At 53.8% G+C, this 23,686-nt stretch overlaps 1 protein-coding gene across 2 annotated transcripts in view; it reads right to left on the minus strand.

Annotated features, from left to right (window-relative positions):
• The window catches only part of ITGB4 (integrin subunit beta 4), a 35,154-nt gene extending 14,705 nt beyond the window's left edge, over window positions 1-20,449 (minus strand). For both annotated transcript variants that reach the window (XM_059485681.1, XM_059485680.1), the window contains exons 1-25: window positions 20,076-20,449; window positions 15,632-15,723; window positions 15,267-15,349; window positions 14,250-14,351; window positions 13,005-13,209; window positions 12,411-12,507; window positions 11,838-12,009; window positions 9,494-9,757; window positions 8,988-9,077; window positions 8,719-8,841; window positions 8,450-8,617; window positions 8,111-8,187; window positions 7,752-7,963; window positions 6,744-6,847; window positions 6,526-6,624; window positions 5,650-5,776; window positions 5,390-5,509; window positions 4,809-4,915; window positions 4,021-4,054; window positions 2,329-2,517; window positions 2,139-2,242; window positions 1,536-1,594; window positions 925-948; window positions 618-766; window positions 358-537 (exon numbers count right to left, since the gene is read on the minus strand). In XM_059485681.1, the coding sequence (XP_059341664.1) occupies window positions 358-537; window positions 618-766; window positions 925-948; window positions 1,536-1,594; window positions 2,139-2,242; window positions 2,329-2,517; window positions 4,021-4,054; window positions 4,809-4,915; window positions 5,390-5,509; window positions 5,650-5,776; window positions 6,526-6,624; window positions 6,744-6,847; window positions 7,752-7,963; window positions 8,111-8,187; window positions 8,450-8,617; window positions 8,719-8,841; window positions 8,988-9,077; window positions 9,494-9,757; window positions 11,838-12,009; window positions 12,411-12,507; window positions 13,005-13,209; window positions 14,250-14,351; window positions 15,267-15,349; window positions 15,632-15,723; window positions 20,076-20,080 (2,986 nt within the window). In that variant the 5' untranslated portion in view covers window positions 20,081-20,449. The remainder of the gene's footprint in view (window positions 1-357; window positions 538-617; window positions 767-924; window positions 949-1,535; window positions 1,595-2,138; window positions 2,243-2,328; window positions 2,518-4,020; window positions 4,055-4,808; window positions 4,916-5,389; window positions 5,510-5,649; window positions 5,777-6,525; window positions 6,625-6,743; window positions 6,848-7,751; window positions 7,964-8,110; window positions 8,188-8,449; window positions 8,618-8,718; window positions 8,842-8,987; window positions 9,078-9,493; window positions 9,758-11,837; window positions 12,010-12,410; window positions 12,508-13,004; window positions 13,210-14,249; window positions 14,352-15,266; window positions 15,350-15,631; window positions 15,724-20,075) is intronic.
• Window positions 20,450-23,686: the final 3,237 nt, after the last annotated feature.

The following is a 23,686-nucleotide window of genomic DNA, read 5'->3' on the forward strand; positions in this document are numbered from 1 at the left end:
CAGCACTCAGTGAACTGGAGCAGCAGAGGAATGCTGTCAGCCCTTAATCTGTCAAGGAATTGGCATCTAAACTGGTGATGGTCAAATGTTTGTGTCAGCAGGGAAGATGACCCTCCTTTGGATGCATTAAAGGATGCTCCAGTTTAGACCCAGGTGACTTCAGGAAGGAGTCACCAAGCAAGTCTGTGACCTGGGGGTGCTCAGATAATGCAGAGTGCACCTTACAGACCACATCAGTTGGGACACAGGACACTCAAACAGAGACACCTCACACGGGACACACAGACCCCTCACAGGGGACACACAGACACCTCTCACACTCACACACAGACACTTCTCACACTCACAGCCCCTCACCTTGCTCCTTGATGATGGTGATGTTGACAACCCTGCGCCCAATCTTTGCGATGCCGTTGGGGACCTCGATGGCCTCCACCTGCAGCTGCTTCTCATCATCATCATCATCCCTGATGAAGAGTGGCACACGGACATCCACCAGCTCCACGCCCTCTTGGAACTCCACCATTCCCTGAGCATCTGGGGGAAAAGACAAGGGTGAGAGGTGGGAAATAACCCCTGTACCCAGCCAGGAGCCAGCACCTGGCTCTGCTCCCTACCTTGGTCTGAGGTCACAGTGTAATAACCCGGTGCAACCTTCAGGTCATTGAAAGCCTCGTGGGAAATGTGTTTTTCCACAGCTTTGATGATGTCTGGCTTGGCTGAGTAAGGGGCAGTGAGCACGGTGTCCACAATGGTGTGATCCTGCCTGGGAGCGGGGAGGGAAGGGCAGGTGAGAGCTGGGACCAGGCAAACTCATCTCACACAGCAGCTGGGGGCCAGTGAGTGTGTAGGGCACTCAGTCACCCCACACGTGTCTGTGCAAAGAGGGAGAAGCAGCACCAGAGAGCTGCAAATTCCTCTTACCTTTTCCCAGAATTAGGCTGTAACCTGGGGGAATAAAAAACCAAACCCAAATCAGAGTGACTAACACCTTTGGAGAGACAAAGTGCTGTGTGAATCACGGCCCTGAGCAGGCCTGAGCTGCAGCACTGCCCTGCGGGTGCCAACCCATCCCACAGAGCCCCACACATGTTCCCTCCTGCCCAGCTGCTCTCTCCTGCCCTGGGTTTCCCAACACATCAAGGAACATGCCCACAGGGGAGACCACATCTGGATCAGGCTGTGGGGGGGAGATGCCACTCCCTGCTCAGCACTGGCATCCCCAAATTCCTCCCAGCCTGCACCAGGCACTCCTAAGCTTGCAGCAGGCTGAAACTTTGGAAGTCAGGGGGAATTCTCCCATTGAGCACCATGAACTAGGACTTGTCCTGCTGCTCCAGAGCCAAACTCAGCTGAGATCTCCTCCACAGCTGGGCGGGCTCTGCTCTGCAGCCCTGGGTGGGTGAAGCACCACACCAGGCTTGTCTCACAGACCAGCATCACAGATTCCACACCCCAGCTCTCTGGTCCATCCCATCATCAGCAGTGCCCTGGGGGAACCCTGTCCTGCAGGAGTCTCTCCCCCTCTGACTCACCTGAACTTGGTCTGCTGGACCTTGTGGCAGCCAGGAATGTGCTTGAAAACCTCGTTCAGCTGCAAGGAGCAAGAGGGACAAGATTCACAGTGTATCTCTCACTGAGCAGATGCTGCTGCCACCACACACAGGAGCGCTCTGACCACCCCAGGCCCTCCTTCCTCACCCTCCCACACCAGGTTTCATCCCAGAACATGGCAAGAGGCTGCAAATGGAAGCCAAACAGGAGCTTCAGATTGCATGCCCCAAAGCAAACCCAGAATCTCCTCAAGATGCTTTGCCAGTTCTTACAATCATGACCTTAAAAACTGTGCTTTCTCACAAAAGAAGAAAAATTCCATTTCATCCCAGGACATGGCAAGAGGCTGCAAATTGAAGCCAACAGGAGCTTCAGATCACATGCCCCAAAGCAAACCCAGAATCTCCATGAGATGCTTTGCCAATTCTTACAATCATCACCTTAATAATTGCGCATTCTCACAAAGGAAGAAGAACTGCTCCTTCCTTTGCACAGCTGAGGGTTCCCAGGGAAGGGGCCCTGCCCGGCCCCCCGTGTGGCTGTCCCCAAGGCCACCCCAAGCCCCTTTGTGCCCCGGCCCCTACGTTCTCCTCCACTTCCTTGCGCAGCTGCTCGAACTCCCGCGTGTCCTGTTTCGTCAGGTTCTGCGTGAAGAGCCGGGCCAGCCTCAGGGACAGCCCGTAGGGAACTGCAAAGAGAAATCCCCAAATCCATCTCCGTCCCGCTCGGTCGGAGACACGCCCCAGGCAGAGGCTGGAGGCTGGGGACACTCACCGAGCTCCTTGGGGCTGGCGGCAGCAGGGGAGGCGATGCCCTGCCTGTGGACGTTGTTGTGGATCCTCCAGCGCACCGTGTCCCGGCCCTTGAGGGACCCGCTGCGCACCAGGGGCGTGTCCAGGTGCTCGGAGGACATGAGGCTGTGCCGCAGCATGTAGTGATCCTCCTTGAAGCCAACCGTGCGACCTGCAGGGCCAGGGGCGGCTCAGAGCCCGGGCACACCGGGGCAACACCACGGGTTCCGTGCTGGGGAGGCTGAGGGTCCCACCACGCCCAGGGGGCTGGGGTGTCAGCAGGGGAGTGGGATGGAGGGGTCTCCCCACCCTGAGCACCTCTTTCTCTTCCACAGGTTCTGTGCTGGGGGATGCTGAGGGTCCCACCACCCCCAGGGGGTTGAGGTGCCAGCAGGGGAGTGGGATGGAGGGGTCTCCCCACCCTGAGCACCTCTTTCTCCTCCACAGTGCTGGGGATGCTGAGGGTTCCATCACACCCAGGTGTGTGACACCCCAGGTTGAGGTGCCAGCAGAGGATGAGGATGGAGGGGTCTTCCCCACCCTGAGCACTCCTTTCTTCTCCATTTCTGGATGATCTCCTCCAAGGACGGAGGAGAAAGGGGTGCCCAGGGGTGGGGAGAACACGTCTCACCCCCTGAGCATTACAGGTCAGGGAGAGCCCGCAGTGGGACAGCCCAGGTGTTGGGTTTTAGCCTTTATAGAGACGGGGTAACTGGGAGGCGTCTGAAAAGATTTTATTCTATTATCAGTCTCGATGAAGGGTGAGACATAAGAGATGTAAAACTCAATGCCATTCTATCAGAAGCTAATTTCTTAGTTATAATATGCTATTAATGTTTTTCAACCTATTAACTTTTACTATACAATGTTGCTACTACTCCTAACGCCAATCATTTGTATTTTTACCCCATATAATCTTGCTACACTGTATCTTTCACAGTTCTAATTTTTAAAAATATTTTATGGCTCTTTTTATATTTTGAAACCTATTTCTAGTTTAATCTCTCTCAACAATGTCATTTCTACTCCATAGCCTTCCTAACTCAACACACCTTATCTCAGTATTTGCACACAGACATATTTTGAAAATCCTTTACAAATCCATTTCTCACACCAGGGTGTGGGGCAGGGAAGAGGCTCCAGGACTCCTTGGCTCAGGCTCTCTGCTAGGAGCCTTTTCCCTGATCCACCTCTCCAGCCCAGAGGGGAGGGATGCTCGCGCCAGCACACCCCAAACCCAGGACACAGTGCACCCCAGTGTCACAGACATCTTTTATGAAAAATTCTTTCCTTAAGATTTTTCCTCCTGAGAAGCTGAGAGGCCTCAGGAACAAAGTGTAAACAATTATTATCTGCTGCTGTGGAATGCAACAGGTAGATCTTTGATTAGCCCATGTTAGTTGTTTTTAATTAATGGCCAATCACAGTCAGCTGGCTTGGACTCTGTCCGAGCCACAAGCCTTTGTTATCATTCCTTCTTATTCTATTCTTAGTCAGCCTTCCAATGAAATCCTTTCTTCTATTCTTTTAGTATAGTTTTAATATAATATATATCATAAAATAATAAATCAAGCCTTCTGAAACACGGAGTCAGGTCCTCCTCTGTTCCCTCAATCTGAGACCCCTGTGAACACTGTCCCACCCCAGAGCCTCCCCCAGGACCCAGGGCTGGTACCTCGTGCACAGCAGGGAAGCAGGGCCAGGCAAGCCTAGAAAACAAACGGCCAGAGACACAATTGTTAGTGTTCAGAAACACATAATCACGAAAATTATTATATGTGGGTGCTTTTATTGAAGAGCTCTGGGTGTCAGGGGTACCAACTCAAATCTGACTCTGATATGGGTTCGGGATGAACATGTTTTTATATTCTATCGTTATATAACTTCCATGTTAATTATTAAACTTATATTGTTCTATTATATACATAGATTTCAGCCAAGCATGGGCTCCTCGTGGACCCCCCCTCAAACTTCTAACATATTGTATAATCATAAGAAGAATCATGAGAAACTAATTATATTTAATTACTAAACAATCATCACATCTAACAGTTATATAATTTATCATACTGCTTACGCAGGTGCAATTTCACATGATCTGGCAAAACACAAAGCCCAACCTTTTCAGAGTCTATCTTTAACATTTTTCCAGGGCCCCACTATCACAATCACTTTGTGACCAAGGACAAAACCCCCCACGTCTCCATCAGGGAGGATCCACACCAGCAGGGATGTGTGGGCAGTGGGTGGAGGGGGCTCTCAACTGGTTTTAGCTAGATGGGGGCAAATCTGACTAAAATTTCACCAGCAGCTCATGCTGGCAACAGTGGAGGCTTGGATGCCAAAGGGACATCCCCTGTGAACCTGGCCATGCTGGAGGCTGGGTGAATTTTGGAAATTTGTCATGGTTTTGGCCATATCTGGTTCTCCCCCCGGGCTGGGGAAGCCAGCTGAGACACTCACCTTGCAGCAGGCACAGAACTTCCAGCAGAGCAGGAGCAGCAGCCCCAGGAGCAGGATGAGGAAGATGAGCAGTGGGATGAGCCAGAGGAAGCTCCCAGGGGGGCACTCTGCGAGTGACAGCAGCAATGTCACCTGCAGGCCTCAGCCCCGTGTGGGGAGTGCAGGGAGGGGAAAGGCTGGAGAACATCCCTCTGAGGGATGCAGCAGCCCAGTCAACCTTGGCAATGCCTCACAATGAGAAATGCTGCTCAGGGAGGGTATCACACCCCTGTCACACCCAGCCATGCCAAAGGGCTGCAGCACCTTGCAGCAATCCCTGCCCATGGCAGGCTCTGATCTGTAAAGGTCTCCCTGAGGGTGCCACGTTCCACCCCTGGCAGTTCATGGGACAGGCAGTGTCACCCACCCGTGTCACCCAGCAAGGTGGGCAGGGAGGCCCTGCCCAGGGGCACAGCAAAGGGACAAAGCAGGGACTGGGGGCACCGTGGAGGTGGTCACTGTGATCCAGACCTCAGGCTGGACGTGCCCTGCTGGACATCCCCAGGCTGGACAGCCCCTGCTCCTCCCAGGGCCCTGCTCACCTTTATTCTTCTGCACACGGACAGTGGTGTTGGGGAGGACGCTGGGGTCTCCCTCCAGCGTGTAGTGGTAGGTGCAGTCATCATCCTCATCCTGGAAGGAGCAGTGCTCACCAGCCTCCTCTGTGGGGACAGGGGACATGGGTGTGAGGTCACCAGGGCCAGGAAAGCCTTGGGGAGCAGCCCTGCATGCACACCCACACGGAGCAGGGCACACAGGACACACCACACGTGGCTGTGCCCAGCTGTGCCTCTCATGGTACCTTTCTTCAGCTCCTCCACCATCTGGATCTGCAGGTGGCAGGAGCTGCAGTTCCCTTTCAGGTTGCCGGTCCCCCAGGTCTGGCAGCGCACGCAGTCGCGGATGCTCTCACACACGGCCTGGAAGCCCTGGGCACAGGGGGTGGCATGGTCAGGGACACCCCCAGGAGCAGGGGGGGACACAGACTCTGAAGGGCAGAGCTGGAGAGGCAGCTTCTCATCCCAGAGTCAGGGCAAGGTCCAGGTCACAAAGAGAAGTCATTGACAACAAGCAGCTTATGAAGGATTTATCAGCCCAGTTGGCTCCAAAATCTCTTACACCAACAGTCTGCATTTGGGCAGCAATTGGATCTTCTCTAAGGGTTTCAGTGGCCTTTCCAAAACCTGATCAAGCCAGCTTTCTCCATCCTACTGTGGGATTAGCTCATGTTTGTCAATGGGCAAAATAAACATGTTCAAGGCCAGGTTGGGTGGGGCCCTGAGCAACCTGATCCAGTGGAAGGTGGCCCTGCCTATGGCAGGAGAGTGGGAATGAGATAAGCTTTAAGGTCCCTTCCAATCCAAACCAGTCTGTGACTCTATGACATGAGGTTTTTCCCAGTGTTGAGGCAAATCAGAGCAAGCCACAAGCTGAGCCTCAAACGAGGGTGCAGATAAACACAGACAGACTCTCAAAGGCTGCTGCTGGTGAACAGGAGGGCAAAGAAAGCCTGTGGCTGCAAAGCAGCTCCCATGCCAGGCCTTTCTGGCCACAGGACAGGTGAGGCAAACTCTTGCTTAAGATTTTGTTCCTGACTGAGATGTGCCTTCATCTCTGCTCTGCCTTTCTTCCCTGGAGGCTCTGCATGGGAATAAAAAATGAACCTGGAGGGACTCACCAGGGAGTAGCTGATTTCACAGGTGGAGCTGGTGTACAGCGAAGCCATGTCACAGATGCACCTGCCACACTCACACCTGCCGTGGTTATTGCAGATGCCCTGCGAGGGAAGAGGCGACAGCCTGAGAGGGGCACTGGGGGTCGGGAGGGCCCCTCAGAGCCCCAGAGATCCCAGCACAGGGGCAGCCCTGCCCGGGAGGCGGGCAGCACCGGACCTACCCCCCGGCTGTCGATGCAGGTGTCGTTGCTGGTGGGGCACTCACAGCCCGGGCCCTCCCAGCCGCTCTCGCACACGCAGGCGCCCCTGGAGCAGCGGCCACGATCTGCGGGGAGAGCGGGGATTGCCGGGGCTCCAGGGCTGGGCCATTCCCCCTGCCCTGTCCGGGGCTGCCCTGCCTTCTTTGGGGCACACAGGGGCTGCAAAGGGGCTGCACAGCCTCCTCCCTGTGCTTCTGCAAGCACGGAGTCCCTGCAGCCCATCACTGGTGTGTCACTGTGATATTTTCTGAAAAATCCCTTCGCCAGGATTTCTTCTCCTGGGAAGCTGAGAAGTTTCAGCTTCTCCCTGTTCTGCTGCTTCGAAATGTGATCTGGACATTGTTTACCCAGTATGTGAATTGTTTTAAATTAATGACCAGTCATGGTCCAGCTGTATCGAGGCTCTGAGGAATCACGAGTTTTTATTACTCATTCTTGTTAAGCCTTCCGATGTATCCTTGTTTACCCAGTATGTGAATTGTTTTCATTTAATGACCAATCACGGTCCAGCAGTGTCGAGGGTCTGAGCAGTCACAAATTTTTATTATTCATTATTGCTAAACCTTCTGATGTATCCTTTCTCCTTCTTTAGTATAGTTTTAGTATCACATTCTTTAATATATATATTAAATATATATTTATTTATTATATATATAAATATATATTTATATATAAAATATATTTATGTATAATATATATATTTATATGTATATTGATATATATAAAAATACAGCATTCTTTAAAATAATAAATCAGCCTTCTGAGAACATGGAGACAGATTCCTCATCTCTCACCTCATCCTGTCATTCTGGGGACCCTCACAAACACCACACTGGTCACTCAACCCCCTGTGCCAGGACACTCTGTCTGTGCCCCCAGGCCCAGCACATCCATCCATCCATCCATCCATCCATCCATCCATCCATCCATCCATCCATCCATCCATCCATCCCTCTGGGGGTCTCTCACCGTTGCAGAGGAAGCCGGAGGTGCGTGGGCACTGCAGGACGTCGAACTCGCAGAAGGCGCCGTCGAAGCGCGGGCTGTGTCCCTCGGAGTAGCACTGGCACTTGCCGCACAGGCACTCGCCCCTGCCCGAGCACGGCTCCGCGTCCCCGGGCCGGACGCAGCCCTCGTTGTTGGGGGAGGACGCCGGGGAGCAGTCGCAGGTGTCCCCTCGCCTGGGGACAGAGGTGGCGCTGAGAGAGGCAGGAGCAGAGCGCGGCACGGCAGGTCCTGGGCAGGGTGCCCGTGGCACAAAGTGTCACCGCGGGTCCCCGCACACCGCAGGGTCCCTGGCAGAGGGTGGCTCTGGACACGGCCCTTACCAGCCCGGGTGGCAGATGCACTGTCCGCACACAAAGTTCCCGTGGAAACTGCACTTGGGCGAGTCCAACTCTTGTTGCTGGAAGTGAAGAGAGAAGAGGCTTTGCTGAATGAGCCCAGCTGCCCCCAAGACCATTTCAGGAATCAGAAAGGCAGATGCAAAGTTTTGCCCTGAAGACCAAGCTCTGTGATAGGACATCACATCGAGGTGGGAACGAGCAGTGATGGAGATCTTGGCCAGGCTGAGCATCACTGAGGGGTTGAGCAGGACCCCCATGCATCAGCCAGCACATTCCCACCCCGGGCTGGCAGGAGGACCACCCCTCTGTGCGTGACCCCACCTGTTCACAGGGACACACGTCGCAGACCACAGCAGTGGACACGGTCAGGCTGTCGCTCAGGGACGTGGGTTTCACGTGGATGACCCCGTGCCGGTGCCTCTCGGGGAGGCTGCACACGTGCTGCCCTCCAACGTACTCCAGAGCCTTCACGTGCATCTGGAACTTGCTCTGAAGGAAGGGACACACTGCAGGGATGAGCCAGCTCTGCTGGACACGGAGAGCTCACCCCCTCACAGGTGCCTTCCCTCCGCTGCCCTCCGAGGACTTACCACTTTTCCACGGGTGATGTGGAAGGAGCCAGATTCTGTCTTTTCAAATTCTGGGGAGGTGAACTCTGTCTTCAGGGCTCTGGGGGTGAAGTCAGCCCGGATGTCCATCTTGGAGCGGATGCGCTGGGTGTCAGAGCACAAACACAATGTGGATTTTCAGCAGTACCTGTGACCACCCCGTGGCCTGCTCCAGAGGGGCCACATCTGCCCTCTGCCTGCTCCCCTGCCCTCCCTGTGAGCCAGGGTGAAGCTCCAGAGAACAGCAGTACCTCAAAGGCTGTGCGGAGCAACTCCACGATGTTGGAAGAGTCTTCCTGGAGCACCCCGATCTCGGAGATGGGGAAATACTTGTGCAGCTTCTGCAGAGAGACAGGAGCTCCCTAAGCCAAGGCCTTGAGAACCCTCCTCTGTCGTGGGAGTGGGCTTTGCTTTGAGACCTCCAAATGTCCCCTCCAACCTATATTACTCTCCAGCTCTGTGCCTCCACTGCTTTACAAGAAACAGAAACCAACACAGGGAGACGTCTAGGAGCCTGGATTCCTGCACCCAGTAATGCACCCTGAGACCTCCCACAACCTAGAGCAGCCCCCAACACAGCGTGAAACCCTCCCAAACACCGAGGAGTTGGTTTGGCACTTGGGGACAAGCGATGGGAGAACACTTTCTCCTCAGAGCTGAGCTGAGGCAGAGGTCCTGGAGGAAAGGCAATCCCTTGTGTCCAGAGGTCCTGGAGGAAAGGCAATCCCTCATGTCACTACTGCCATGCTCTCCTCACCTCATAGTAGCTGTAGGAGTGGTTGGTGACGGCGAAGATGGGGATGATGTTGTGCTGGCCCAGGAGGCGCACGAGGGTGGGCACTGAGGGATAGTCCTGCTTGGTGTCGTACACGTAGGTGCCGTGGCTGTCCAGGTGGCACTGCTCGTCGTTCCTCGCCAGGATCCCTGCCAGGACGTTGGTACCATCAGCTTCATAGTGAAAGGCAGACTCGGTGGAGAACACGAGCAGGTGAGTGCTGTCCTTTCTCCAGCCAATCTTATCCTGCAGCCAGGGAGGGGGAGAAGGAACCTTTATCCCTGTGCTTCCCAAACCCCTGCACGGCACTTGCAGCCCTTGGCAAGCCAGCGCTGACAGGAGCTGGAATACCCAAGGGACAAAGCACCACCTGCACCTGGCAGCAAACACAACCAGCCACGTGTCCCCAGGAATCCCAGCAGCCACCCACACCCCAAAGCACGGGGTGTCTCCCGCCCAGCAGCTCGGTGCCATGTGTGTACAGGGGGCAAGCCCACGCCTTCCTGGACGTGTCTGGAGCTGTGCTCATCCCTCAGCCAAGCAGCCAAGCCCAACTGGGCTCTTTTCCAGGGAGCAGAGTTTCATCACCGCAGGCGTGGAGGGGACAGAGCAAAGAGCACACACAGGGTTCCCAGCAAGCAGCTCCTTGCTGGGCATCAAACACCAGGACACATATTCTAAGGCTTAGGGAAAATTGGGAATGCAAAAGAGCTTGGCACTGGGAGTGTGTGGCTAGGAGGGCAAGAACCAGCTGCAGCTGAGCCAGGGCTCCCTGGCTGCCCTGTCAGGTGCCCGGAGAATGGCTCTTCTGCTCATCAGTGGGCATCAGGAAGAGCCACTCTGTTGTAGTGGGTTTTTATACTTTGTAATATTTTGAAGTAGTTTTGTTTTGTATCCCCGTATTTTTCCCAAGTGGTTTATCCCAGATCATACTCCCCTTCCTTTACCTGTGTAATCCCTCTCTCTGGCTGAGATCTTCCCCAAACCCCCACCCTGGCCCTCTGTCAATCACTCAGCATCCCATCCCCTCCATCTAGAAGCTTCGGTCCAGATTGCCAGTGATCAGCCAGAGGCCAGGGGTCAGCCCCCAAGCCTTGCCCCATAAGCTGTCCTAAATGTCAATCCCCCAGTACCCATCCCTTAGGGTCACTAATTGGTCAGTAAAATGTTCTCTACTTTGGGTTTCCACCTCCCTTTAAATGTAACCTTGGCACATCTCCCTGTGACAGTGGGAGGGCCCTTGTCACAGACATCTTTTATGAAAAATCCTTTCCTCAGGATTTTTCCTCCTGAGAAGCTGAGAGGCCTCAGGAACAAAATGTAAACAATGATTATCTGCTGCTGTGGAATGCAACAGGTGCATCTGTGATTGGTCTCATGTTGTTGTTTGTAATTAATGGCCAATCACAGGCCAGCTGACTCGGGCTCTCTGTCCGAGCCACAAACCTTTGTGATCATTTCTTTCTATTCTTAGCTTAGCCAGCCTTCTGATGAAACTTTTTCTTCTATTCTTTTAGCATAGTTTTAATGTAATATATATAATAAAATAATAAATCAAGCCTTCTGAAACGTAGAGTCAACATTCTCTCTCTTCCCTCATCCAAGAACCCCTGTGAACACCATCACAGCTCCCTAAGGTGCAGGAGCTCCCCAGAACCCCTGAATAAAACCTTGGATTAACCCCTGCTAAGAGCTGGCCCTTTATCTTCTACCGATGTCTCTGGTGTCTCTTGTGCTGCAAAGGTGACCAGCCCAGGAGCCCTCAGCATCCTCAGGGCATGGGGCACAGAACCCTCGGGGCACAGGGAGTGTCTCCCTGCTATTGGCCGTGTCGGGGCTGCACCCCCGGGGTCTGCCGGCTCGGGACTGGCTGAGTGTTGCAGACATCTTTTCATTAAAATCCTTCCTTAGGATTTTTCCTGCTGAAGCTGAGAAGTTTCAGCAACAAAATGTAAACAATGGTTATCTGCCGCTGTGGAATGTCACAGGTGGACCCGTGATTGGTCTCCTGTGGATGTTTGGATTTACTGACCACTCACTGCAGAGCTGGCTCTCGCTCTCTGCTGAGACACAGACCTTTGTTATTCATTATTTTCTATTCTTAGCTTAGCTAGCTTCTGAGAACTTTTCCTTCTATTCCTTTTAGTACAGTCATAATGTTATATCATAAAATAATAAATCAAGCCTTCTGATCATGGAATCAACATTCTCGCCTCTCTCTCATCCTGCAGACCCTTGTGACCACGGTCACAGCCGAGGGTTCCTGAGAGGCTCCCAGAGGGACAGAGACAGCCCTCCTTGAAAGCGCAGCCCTGGCCACGCTCACCTTGCACACAGCTGTCTGCAGGATGGCGTCGAAGCCGCCCTCGGGGGGGTCCAGGTTGCCCGAGATGCGCTCCTTGCGCAGCTCCTGGCTGAAGTCGTTGATGTTGCTGGTCAGGCGGATGACGTTCTTGAAGGAGAACGGCGAGTCGGCGTTGTGCCAGGGCTCACGCAGCCTAGGACAGATGGAACCAGGGCTCCCGTGTGGGCCAGGAGCCAAGGGATGCCGGGTGCAGGGAGAGGAAAGGTGGGGAGAGTCCCTCAAGGGAAACCATGGAGCTGAGCAGCTCAGCCACCAGCACTGAGAGGGAGAAGGCATGAGGGCAGAGGTAGAGGACATAAGAAGAGCAGTCTGTTGTGGCAGAGCAGGGAAGGTGTGAAAGCACAGGATGACACTGCTGTCGTTCTCACAGTGCTGCAGCAAGCCCTGAGGGATGGCGAGACCAGGGAGGACAGCAGCAGTGAAGGCTGAGAGATGGATGGAGGCTCTTGCACTGCTCAGTGAAAGCCACAGAGAAACAGAAGGCACCTTCCACTGCCTCTACTCCCACCTCAGGGACCCACGGGGCTCACTCACTTTTCAGGTCTCATGTCTGTCTGAGGGGATGAGACTTTGTCCACAAACTTGCCAAATCCAATGGTGTAATTGGAAGTCAGGGCTTGCAGGAAGTCCGCTGGGGGGAGAGGAAAGGAAAGGAAAGGGGACACACATAAATAAAGAGATGCCTGTGGGCTCCCTGCTCCAGGGAAAGAAGTCCTTTTGTGGGCATCTTCTCTGCTGGTGGGTTCTTAGGTAAGATTCCCAAACTGTCATCTTTTAGGATCTTTGGGCTTTTATAGGGCAGAAACCTAGACCCCCCTTTGGAACCCCGGAACTGGAGCTCCTGCAGTAGCACCCAGCAGGTTCAGGATGCTAGAGGCCCTGCACGGAGCAGCTCTGAGGGGCACCAGCTGGGCTGGAAGGGGAGAGCATGTGAGGATCCCTGCAGGACCAGAGAGACATCCCCGCACAGGGCTGCAGAGAGATAATGAGAAGCTCTAATTAAAACAGACTCCTCTCAGGCCATTGCCAGCTGCATCCCTCTCTCTGGTGCTGGCAGAGGACTCACAGCCACAGGCAGGAATGAGCTGCACAGAGCAGGCTCCCCTCTCCTCCCAGCTCTGCCCTCACCTAGGTTATGCCCCATGCTTTTGAGGTTGTCCAGATCATCAGACATGGAGTAGGAGAAGTCCATGAGGATGTAGAGATCCACAGGGCTCTCCTTGGGCTGGAAGACATCCATGTAGAAGCTCATCTCCTCGCCAGCGCGCAGCCGCATGTACATGGCCTGGGGGGACACCTGGGTCCTCTGCAGGGACACGTTGATGCTGGAATTCTGTGAAGGAGAGTGACATGGAGGGGATGGACTCCATTGGACATCCCTCCAGGTGTCCAGAGTTGCCGAGGACCCCACTGGGGGGCTCAGAGACCCTGGCACGCAGCCCAGAACACCTGTGGGTTTGATTATGACCCGTGGAACAAATTACCAGCTTTGTACAAGGACCTGAAAGTCACAGAAGTTTAAATAGTATAATAATAAAATTATCACTGGGTGAAAATGTAGATTTTAGGATTTTTTGTATGGGGGTTTTGGGGACAAGATGGAGGAACTTGGGCGTGTCCAGCCTTTCTTCTTCTTCTTCTTGGTCTCCATCTTCTGTTGTGATGGTGGCACTTCAGGATTGGTTTAGAGTAGAAGCTCACTGTCTAACACAGGTGATAGGTATTGGAAAGTAATTGTAAATATGTTATACATAGTTTGTAGTATAAAAAGACAACACCACCTCAGGGGTGGTCAGAGTGCCTGTGGCTGCCCTGCTGAGCAGATCTCAGCTGGGCAGAAAGAAAATTTTATAGATAAGAACTAATAAACAATTTCAAGACCAAAAACTGAAGAGCTCTGACTCGTTCTTTGGATGCACGGGCCAAAACAGAGACCTTTCTCACACCTCGGGGCAGCAATTAACAACCAAAACCTGAGACTCCATCTCCAGCATGGTGCAACAAGGAGGAGACAGGGAGCAGGGAGATGTGTGGGAAGTACAAAGGTAGGGATGAGCACATCCCCCTCCTTCATGTACTGTCCAACAGCCTCCCCCACAGCCACTCGTGTCCAGCCAGGCACCTCCTCCACAGGGATGTGAGCATTTTGCTTACATCTGCTTTATCTGCCAGGGCACCCCAGCCTGGATCAGGGCCAGCAGCCCACAGGTCCACCAGCTGGCCAAGGCATTGCTTTTGAGTAGACCCTACGTAAATAGTGATCTGGGCTTTGTATTCTGCCTGCTGAGGAGCCTAGAGAAGGATGAAGGAGCCCTCAGGAGAGGCTGAGGAGCCTGGGGAAGGCTGAGCACGGGCTGTGTCCCCAGCACGCACCTTCAGTGTCCTCATCTCCCCCTGGGTGTACACGATGCTGGCCTCGCCGCAGCCCGAGCGCAGCAGGTTCTCCCGCAGGTCACAGCGCGGCTCCTCGAAGCTCTGCCAGGGAGCAAGAGCAGCATCAGAGCCACAGAAACCACCAGACCCACGGGGAAAGGGGGAAATACACAGGGTAGGAAGCAGGGTCCTGTGCCTAGAGCATTGTGAGCCTTTGAGAGCAGGAGAGGGGCAGAGAGATGGGTTCTGTGAGAGAGGTTCTCACGCAGAACCACCAGCTGAAATGTGACCACCAGTGAGCCACCGGGTTGTGTGAGATAAATCTCTCCCTCCATCCCTTGCACACACTGTTTCTGGTGCATTGTCATTTTCTGATAAACCCTTGCATTGCTGCAATTCTGCCCTGGACTTCTGTTGCAGACATGTTTTATGAAAAACCCTTTCCTTAGGATTTTTCCTCTTGAGAAGCTGAGAGGCCTCAGGAACAAAATGTAAACATTGATTATCTGCTGCTGTGGAATGCAACAGGTGCATCTGTGATTGGCCCATGTTGGATGTTTGTAATTAATGGCCAATCACAGGCTTGGACAGAGAGTGTGAGACAGCTGCCTTTGTTATCATTCCTTCCTATTTTCTTAGCTAGCCTTCTGATGAAGGCTATATATCATATTATTTTATGATATATATATAACATTAAAACTATACTATTCTTTTAGTATAGTTTTAATGTTATATATATATATATATATCATAAAATAATAAATCAAACCTTCTGAAACATGGAGTCAGATCCTCATCTCTTCCCTCAGCCTGAGACCCCTGTGAACACCATCACAGGCTCCCCTCCCTCCCCGTGTTCCACCCCAAAAGGAAATCCACATTGCAGCCTTTCCCATCCAGAAGAGAAGCTGGAGCCAGCAGCTGCCCCTGCCCCTGTGTGCCTGTCCCAGTGAGGGTGGTGGGATCCCCCCTCAGCAGGGTGGCAGAGGAGCCCCAGGCTGCCCTGCAGGCTCTCACCTCGTCGGTGCAGAAGGAGCAGTCCTTGTCCACGCGGATGCACTCGGTGCAGCTCTTGGCCCGGGACAGCACACAGCGATTGTCTGCCAGGAAAGATCAGGGCATCAGGGGTGGGGAGAACAAAGGGAGCCGTGGGAGAAAGGCTGATCCCATGGAAAAATGGAGGTTCTGCCTGGTTTGTGGAAAGTGGCTGCAAAACAGCAGCGGGGTAGCATGGGAGGGTCCCCAAAACTGGGGAGATGGAAAACAGCAGGAAAAGCCCACAGCAGGTGCTCTCCACATGAGGACTGGTGTTTCTGGGGGCAGGACAGGTACACACGGTCCCCAAGGGAGGTGGCAGACCGGGCTAGCATGGCTCCACTCACTTTTGCTCCATTGGCAGACGCTGGTGGTGCAGAGCAGGGACAGGAGGAGCAGCCTGGCACACGCCCAGGGCAGCACATTCATCCTCTTCCTCCTGAAATAAAGGGATTGCTGCATTGCAGAGAGCCAAGGGGTGGAAATGGACCTGGATGTGACCAGGGCAGTTCCACAGAGCCCCTTCCCAACCCTGCCAGGGTGGGACAGCCCTCACATCCCAGCTGGAAACAACTGCTGAGCTCTGCAGGGCAGGGCACAAAAGCAAAGCCAAGGATGGCTTGTGCTCTGCTCAGGCAGCTGCAAAAGGCTCAAAATCCCCAGCAATGCCACCCCTGTGCCTGGAGTTGGGGTGCACAGCTCGACATCAGGGGTTGGTGCAGGCAGCTGGAGCACAGGGGGCCCCAGACAGAGGCCAGCACCCTCCACACGTGTGAGCAAAGCCAAGACATTGCTTTTCCTGGCAGGTTAGGGAAACAAAACAAAACAAAAAAAAAGGGAAACAAAGCAACTGTCCATATCTCTCCCCAAAAGCAGCACTGACCCCTCCCTTCAGCTATTTCCTATCACACTAAGAGTTTCCAGGATGGTCAAACCAACAATAAAGAGAGGGTGAGGTCTTGGGAAATGCCAGGCTTGGAGCTTTGGAATCGCTAAATGAATCTGTGGTTTTGAGAGCCTGGCAGATCCCCTTTGTCCTGCCCAGGGCAGCAGGACCCCTTGATGGACACAGAGGTCAAATCCTAAACAGAGTGAACCATTCTCCCTGCACCACACATGACTGAGAAAACTCAGTGCCATCCAGAAGTCAGCACTTGGATGTGGTAAACAGAAGGCACAAAGCTGGAACTCAAATTCTGCAGCTGCTGTGCCAGAGGCTCGTCCTCACCCCCAGCAGGGCAAGCGAGACCAGTCAAGGAAAAAACAACAGCGTAAAGATATAATTAAAGCATCTCCTTCCTGGTAGATGCAATTGTGAAATATGAAATCTGAATTAATTGTCTTATAGCTTCTTGCTGTGCCAGCCCTGACTCTAAAGTGAAAAGAATGGGAAAATCACTTAAAACAGAGAAAGGAAACAGGAAGAGTTGTTGCGTGCAGAAACGATGCCCAAGCTCCCCGAGGGACACCCAGCACACAGAGCAGTCACAGAGACTCAGCCACTCACAGCATCCCTGGGCTGCAGGGAAACCCCTGCAGGGAAACCCAGCCTGGTCTCAGCAGCAGCAGAGCACACCTGGCCTCTGCAGCCAGGGGAACACATCGAGTGCAGCAATTGCTGTGACACAGGGCTCAACCGAACCAGCACTGACAGCACAGGGCCCCGCTCCTGGCGGCTGCGCTTGGCTCCATGTGAGAGCCACTGGCAGGACCCTGGTTCATCCTGGCAGCTGTGCCCAGAGGGATTCACCACAGCCATCAATGCCCAGTGGCTAAAAGAGACACACAGGAGCCTCAGGGCAGCGCCTCTGCAGGGAAACCCCGGGGAGCTTTGGGGTGCAGGGAACCCCGGGGAGGTTTGCTGTTCCTCAGGACCTGTGGCCAATGTGCTGTTCTGCCAATGAGCTGCTTTTCTCATGGGTAAAGGTACCAGCTGAGCAAGGGAACTCCTGTGCTTCCTCCGTGCCACACTGGCAGCCAGGCCATGTCCCCAGTTGGGCCCTTGGCAGGTTCGGGGGGTCCCTGTCCCCCCAAGCCCCGTGGCAGTGCTGGCTCTGGGGCCAGCATTGCTCACCCAGGACATGCCTGTGGCCTCCTTCAGGGAGAGTCCTCACAGCAGCACTCACTGGCAAATATTGTGTCCCTTGCTACCAACACAGGAAGATTTTGAAGCCAGGAAAATCCCTTTTTCCCTTGCTCTGCTCCATCCCTGGACAGTGCTATGGAGATGTGGGGAGGTGCCAGATAAAGCTGGGATGAAAGGGCAGGGAAGGAATCCCCAGAGCCCGTGGAAGGAAAACACATTTGAAAAGTTGAAAACATCACCTGAGCACCCAGCAAATCCCACCTCCCACCATGGCAGGGGCCACAAGGAACGGACTGAGTATGGAACCAGACCCAGCTCACAAGCTCCTAATGCCTCTTCCCTTAATCACCAGTTACGAAAAAGCCACCAAGGAGTGGATGGACACACCCTGGGCCCCAGGCTCATAAATTGCCATCTCGTCTTTTCAAGTGCTGAGATAAAAGGCCATAAAATCCTGCTCAATATCAACGTTCTGCTGCCCCGTGAGCCACCAGCCTTCAAGGATTTGATGGGCAGATGCCAGCCTGCTGGGTGCTGGTGGCACAGAGCATGGCCACTGAGGAATGCAGCTGCAATATTCCTGCAAAAATATGGGAGTGGCCACCCCTTGCTTTCAGAAATGTCCTCTGGAAGGGAAAATGCCACTTCCACTTCAGGAAAGCTGCAGGATTTGGTTGGGTTTTCATGACAACAACGACAACAAAAAGTAAATGCGTTCAGTTGTTCAAAAACAAGGAGAAAGAGCAGCTCCTGGCTGCACATAAACTTCCTACCATTTCCCAGACTTGCTCCAGCATTTCCTCCTGGTCTCCTCTTGCTCCCCCAGCCTTTGTCCTGCCCCTCAGCACAGCCAACAATCCTGCTCCAGGAATATGCCAAGAGCCCCTGAGTCTGGAGAGGCTGAGGCTAGGTACCTCATCCCCAAAAACCCAGGCAATGCTCCAAACAAACAGCCCAGGGGATCAGGGACACAGCTCCTGTTCTCTCCCCGGCACATGTGGTGGCAGAGAACTGCTGGGACCATGCTCCAAAACTTGGAAATTATCAAGCCAGACTCCCCCAAACCACCAAAAACTCGACCCACAAATCAAATAATTGTTTGCCTCCCCCATCCATTCCTCCTCCTTCCCCACTGGTGCAATGGGACAGAGGACAGGGATGGAATGGCAGATGGGGGAGCAAGGAGCAGGTTGTGATGAGCCACAGAGCAGCAGCAGGAGCCTGGTCCCAGCTGCCACGTGGGGGACACCCGGCAGGTTGGGACACGGGAGAGGGAAAGTGAGGGAGATGCCCAAGCAAGGAGTTCCCGAGCACAGCCTTTCCTCTCTCGGGTGGGAATTGCTCTTTTCACGGCTGCAGCCACGGGGGCTGTGCAGGGCACTGACCCTGGTCCGTGGCATCAAGGACCATCCACATGTCCGTGTGTGCTGAGGCTGGGCAGTGCAGCCACAGCTCCTGTTCTGTCCTCTGCACACGTGGTGGCACAGAGCTGCTGGGACCATGCTCCAGAACTTGGAAATTATCAAGCCAGACTCCCCAAAACCATCAAAAACTCGACCCACAAATCAAATCGTCTCTTACACACAAAATCCTCCTGGTCCTGTTTTGTTTGCTTTCCCCATCCATTCCCCCTCCTTCCCCAGGCGTGCTCCTGCAGCTGGGACGCTCCATGTGAGTGTCTCCATTTGTTGTTTTCAGCTCCCATTTGAGTCCCAGACCCCAGACATGGCCCCAGCACCCTCCAGCCAGGGACAAACACAGCAGGACCCAGCCCGGGCACCCACATGGAGCTGCTGGGAGCTGTTTGTGCCAGCACCCCCGTGCTGTGAAGGGCTGGAGGCTTGGTTCCATCTCCTCTGCTGCCCCCCGGGCTCGGGCAGGGGGGAATCCCAAAAAGCAGAGGCGGGAATGGCAGGACCCTGCCTGGGGTCTGCCCAAATCCCAGCCCCTGAACTCCCTGCTCCCTCCATGTGCTCTTCCTGCCACTTTCTCTGCTCCTTTGGCCCCTCAAGACACTTTTCCCTCGTTCCCCTCCGTGGGTGCTCCTCATCCCCCTTTCCCCCAGCTCACCCACGCCTGTCAGCCCCTCACACCAACCCTCCTGTCCCGTTCCCTGTTCCCTGTCCGTGTCAGAGCCACCGATTTGCAAACACCCCAACACCTGCAGTTCAGCAAAGCCCACCCTGAACCCCCCACTCTCTCCTGGCCTTTTCCTCCGGGATCCCCCTTCCTTGCAGGGGCAGCCACCAGCTCTGGAACACAGCCCCGGTGGGCTCCGGGGGTGGGAGGCACCCACAGCCCGGCTGGCCTTGCGCAGTTCCACCCGTGAGAGCTTTCCCTGGGGCCAGCTCCGAGGCACCTCAGCCTTTCCCCTGGAACCGAGGGGCAGGGCAGCCCCCGGAGCTCCATCAGCGTCCCCAAAGGGCTCTGCTGGCCGGCCCGGCCCGGCCCCCCACCCGAACACCCGCGCACACAAACCCGGAGCCGAGCGGCCCCCGAGCCCTGCCCGGTCACCGGCGCTGCCTTTCCTGCCAGCCCAGAGGCACCGGACGGGACGAACAGAGGGAACCGGCGGGCAGGGGCTGCGCCCCGCGCTCCGTGTCCTGCCCACCTGCCCGAGCATTAATTCACTGCCCGCTTCATCAACGCAGTCAAGTTCGAGCGAGCTGGACGCTGCAGAGCGCAGATGAATTAATTCCACAAACCTCATTAGCGCCGGGTCTGACTCAGAGTCCAAATCTCTGCCGCAGCCCGAATAGCAGCACCGCGCACCGAGCCAAGAAACTCTCCCGAAGGCAGAGGGGGAACGCGCTGCTCCGCTGCTGCCGCTTGATTTCCAGCTTTGGGCTTTTCTTTCCTTTTTATTTATTTTTTTTTTAATTCTCTTTCTCCCTCCTCTCTATTTTGTATCCCCTTTCTCTTTCCGGTTAAACGTCAGGTCCCGGTGCGGCGGGGAGCGCAGCGCGCCCGCGATCCCTCATAACTCCCCGCGGCCCCTCAGCCAAAAATCCGCTTTGTTCTCGCTGCCGCCTCGCCCTCCCGAGGGGCTGCCAGGGCAAATGAGCTCGGAGCCCAGGTGAGGAGAAGTTTTATCCCGGCGGGAGGGAGGAGGGGGTGCCCGTGACGCAGGGCTGGCATTCCCGGCTCCCTGCACACCTGGCCGGGCGGGCACAGCCTCCGGACCCTCCCACAGGAACGGCGCTGGGAAAGGGCGGCGGGACGGGAGCCCCGAGGGGCTGCTCGGCTTCATCTGCTGCCCGGGGCAGAGCTGAGGAGCTCCCCGACCTCCCGAGGCAGGGGTTTCTCCTCCCGGTTTCCCCCTGGCACGACGGGGAGGTGTCACCCTCGGAGCTCAGGTAGCTCCTTGCTGGAATGTCAGGGAAATTCCTGCCCCGACAATCGGCAGATGCCGAGCCCGGCCTCGGTGCTTTGGGTGCAGGGAGGATGGATCGGCACCCTGCTTTACCCAGGGGGTGGGCACAGCAGAGCACTCCTCACCTGCAGAGAATCTGCCTCAAGATTGTAGCACCACGAATGTTCCCATCCATACCTGCATCCCACCATGGTCCAGGGCTGCCGCGAGCAGCAATCCCACAGCTGAGTCCAGTCCTTCTGCTGAGCTGGATCCAAAATCCCTTCCCCAGTCCAAAGAACAGCAGGGGAAGGTTTAGAGTTCAGGTGAGGCTGTTTTTCTGTCCACACCACCCATTTGCTTTAGAGCTTGGGGTTGGTCACAGCTCAGAACCACTCATGCTCTCCACAGAGCACAGCACACACGTTCTGGAGTAGATGCAATGGCACAGGCTGGATTTGGCTCCCTGATGGATCCTCACAAGGAAAACTGCATCCCCCGAGCTTCAACACAAACAATAGCAACAGCCAGATGGAAAATGGCACATTTCCTGCCTGACTATGAGCAGGGCAGTTTTGCCCTCCTCGCTCAATGTGGCATTACATTCTGCTCTCCAGAACTGATCGAAAGGTGAGGAGCACAATTCCTTTGACTACAAGAAATTAGGAAGCTCAAGTTAATATGTGCAAACTGCCTTAGCCCCAGGATAAAGGAGGATGGGTTTGTGCCATTAAAAACTACTGCAAATGGGAAACAGGCAGGGGTGCAGGGGAAGATGGCCTGGGCAGTTTAAATCTGGCATTTCTGAGTTTCCCAACACATAACTTGGCAACCCCAGTCCTTTTGGAGATGTGATTTCCTAGAGTTAAAATAAGGTTCTGAAAATGAGGGAGGTTTGCTGTTGGTTTTTTAAAAAACGTATGAAGACAGCGACTGCTACATGAGAGCTGTGACATGAGGCAAAATAAAGGCAGAGCAGGAGCAGGCTGTGAGTGCTGATGCTTGAGCTGCTGCTGAAGAGCAGATCATTCCCCTGGAGGGGCTGAAGGCAGAGGGTCCTGCTCTGCCTCAGGAGCCACATCTGCAACAGATGTTGGACATTGCAGATGAATTAAAACTGGGCTTCAGTTCCCAAGGTGGGAGAGGAGTTTGTGCTGGTGCTCACAGACCTGTGTGGTCACCAGCAGCTCCCACTGCTGCAATTTTCCTCTTTGAGGTAAGCAATGCTGCCACTGCATTGAAAAAGCCAATTTAGGCTGCAAGGAGCATTGTGGTAAAAATCCCAGTTAATTCAGTGATGGATCCCTAACAGGAATCCTGAAGCTAACCAGAAAAGCTCATGAGAACCCAGCTTGCACCACAGTGCTTGGTGTCCTGACTTTCTGGGTGTCCTCCTTTCTCCACCTGAGATGGAGAATGTTTATTGTCTTAAAAAAAAAAAAAAAAGGTTGTTTAATTGTTTAATGAGTTATCTTTCAGGCAACTTCTCCAAATTACTTCCACCAGGGAAGAACACTGGGTGAATTCAAGTTCTTGCCTTGGTTCTACACCTTGCTGTCCCTGCCTGCTGGATCAGGCTTTTGTCACACAAATTTGCTGTTTTTAAGAACAGGGGACAGGGATTTCAGAGGCAGGGTGAGCAGATTTCAGTGCAGATGGCTCCACCACAGCTCACAGCCACATCTGTGGTGAATCTCACATTCATAAATCAGTGAATTTCTGTGGTGGCAATGTGGCCTAGAAATTTTTGCCCTAGAAGGAAAAACATGTAGTTTTATAGCTCACATGAAATTATTGCTCTCTCTGCTGACTATCAGTCCGAGTGCCAATTCCTGATAATTACAAGTGATTTCAGGGTTAATTATTTTCTTTTTTTTTTTTTTTTAATGCCATGCCAGCTTGCAACAGAGCCTTTCTTCTTTCTGTCCTGCCACCACAGCATGCCTGGAGACAGCTTTGGGGCTTTCTCTAGGTCTTTATTGTGCAGTTACAGCCAAAATCCTGCTGGCTGGAGCATATTCATCTCCTTTTTAAATTCTGTAACAACACACATTACTAAAAGAAAAATGAACACTTAATCCCATCACTGCACTGTACACTGTAGTGACAATATCCTGCCATGTGGCCCAAATAAAAGGAATGTGTAATAATGTATTATTAATGTACATTAATGTGCACATAATTTATTGCACTAAATGGTGCTTAATATAATTCCCTGTTCAATTCAAAGTGCCAGATGAAATCCTGCCATATTTTCTCCCTCAGCCTTTCCCCCAAGGCAGCATTAACCACTCGTGCCCCCTGTTTTCCTGTAGATGTTCCTTGTCATGAACATGTTCCTAAAGGAAAATCTCTCTGATGAACATCCTTGATTAAAATTTCCCTCTGGGACAGACTGGCAGCAAGAGGGAAGTGGGGCACAGAAACAACACCAGAGGAAAACGTCAGTGAAGGATCAGCCTGGGGCACTCCTGTCACCCATCTGGGGACAGCAGGGCCATCCACCAGCACCTCACCCAGCTGCCAGGGGCTGAGCACACACCCATGTCTTCATGCAAAAACACAAAACCTTTCCCTGTGGAACCCCAGAGCTCTGCTGTTTACCAGCAGCACAGAGCAAATAAACACAGAGCAAATATTGGAAGTCATTGGTGTCCGTGGATCTCGCTTGGAGCAAAAGGAAGGAAGTGGGATATAAACAGTCAGAGAGCAGCAGTGCAGGGAAGGCTCAGAGGTGGAAATCTGCCCTGTAAAAGCCATGCAGGAATGTGCTGAGGCAAACGCTGCCCCCAAAGGGAAGAGGAGACTTTGGTGGAACTTTGTTGCCCTTTCAGGGGGTCTTGAGCCTCCACAGCAATTTATTTACCTGAACATTTAACATTAGAGAGTCTTGGGGAGCCCTGCTGAGGAGATCTGTGTTTATCACTCCCTCTCTGGAGATATTCCAGAGCTGTCTGGACACAA

The sequence above is a fragment of the Ammospiza nelsoni genome, chromosome 19 (genome assembly GCF_027579445.1).
Source record: "Ammospiza nelsoni isolate bAmmNel1 chromosome 19, bAmmNel1.pri, whole genome shotgun sequence".
In the NCBI taxonomy this organism is placed as follows: domain Eukaryota; kingdom Metazoa; phylum Chordata; class Aves; order Passeriformes; family Passerellidae; genus Ammospiza; species Ammospiza nelsoni.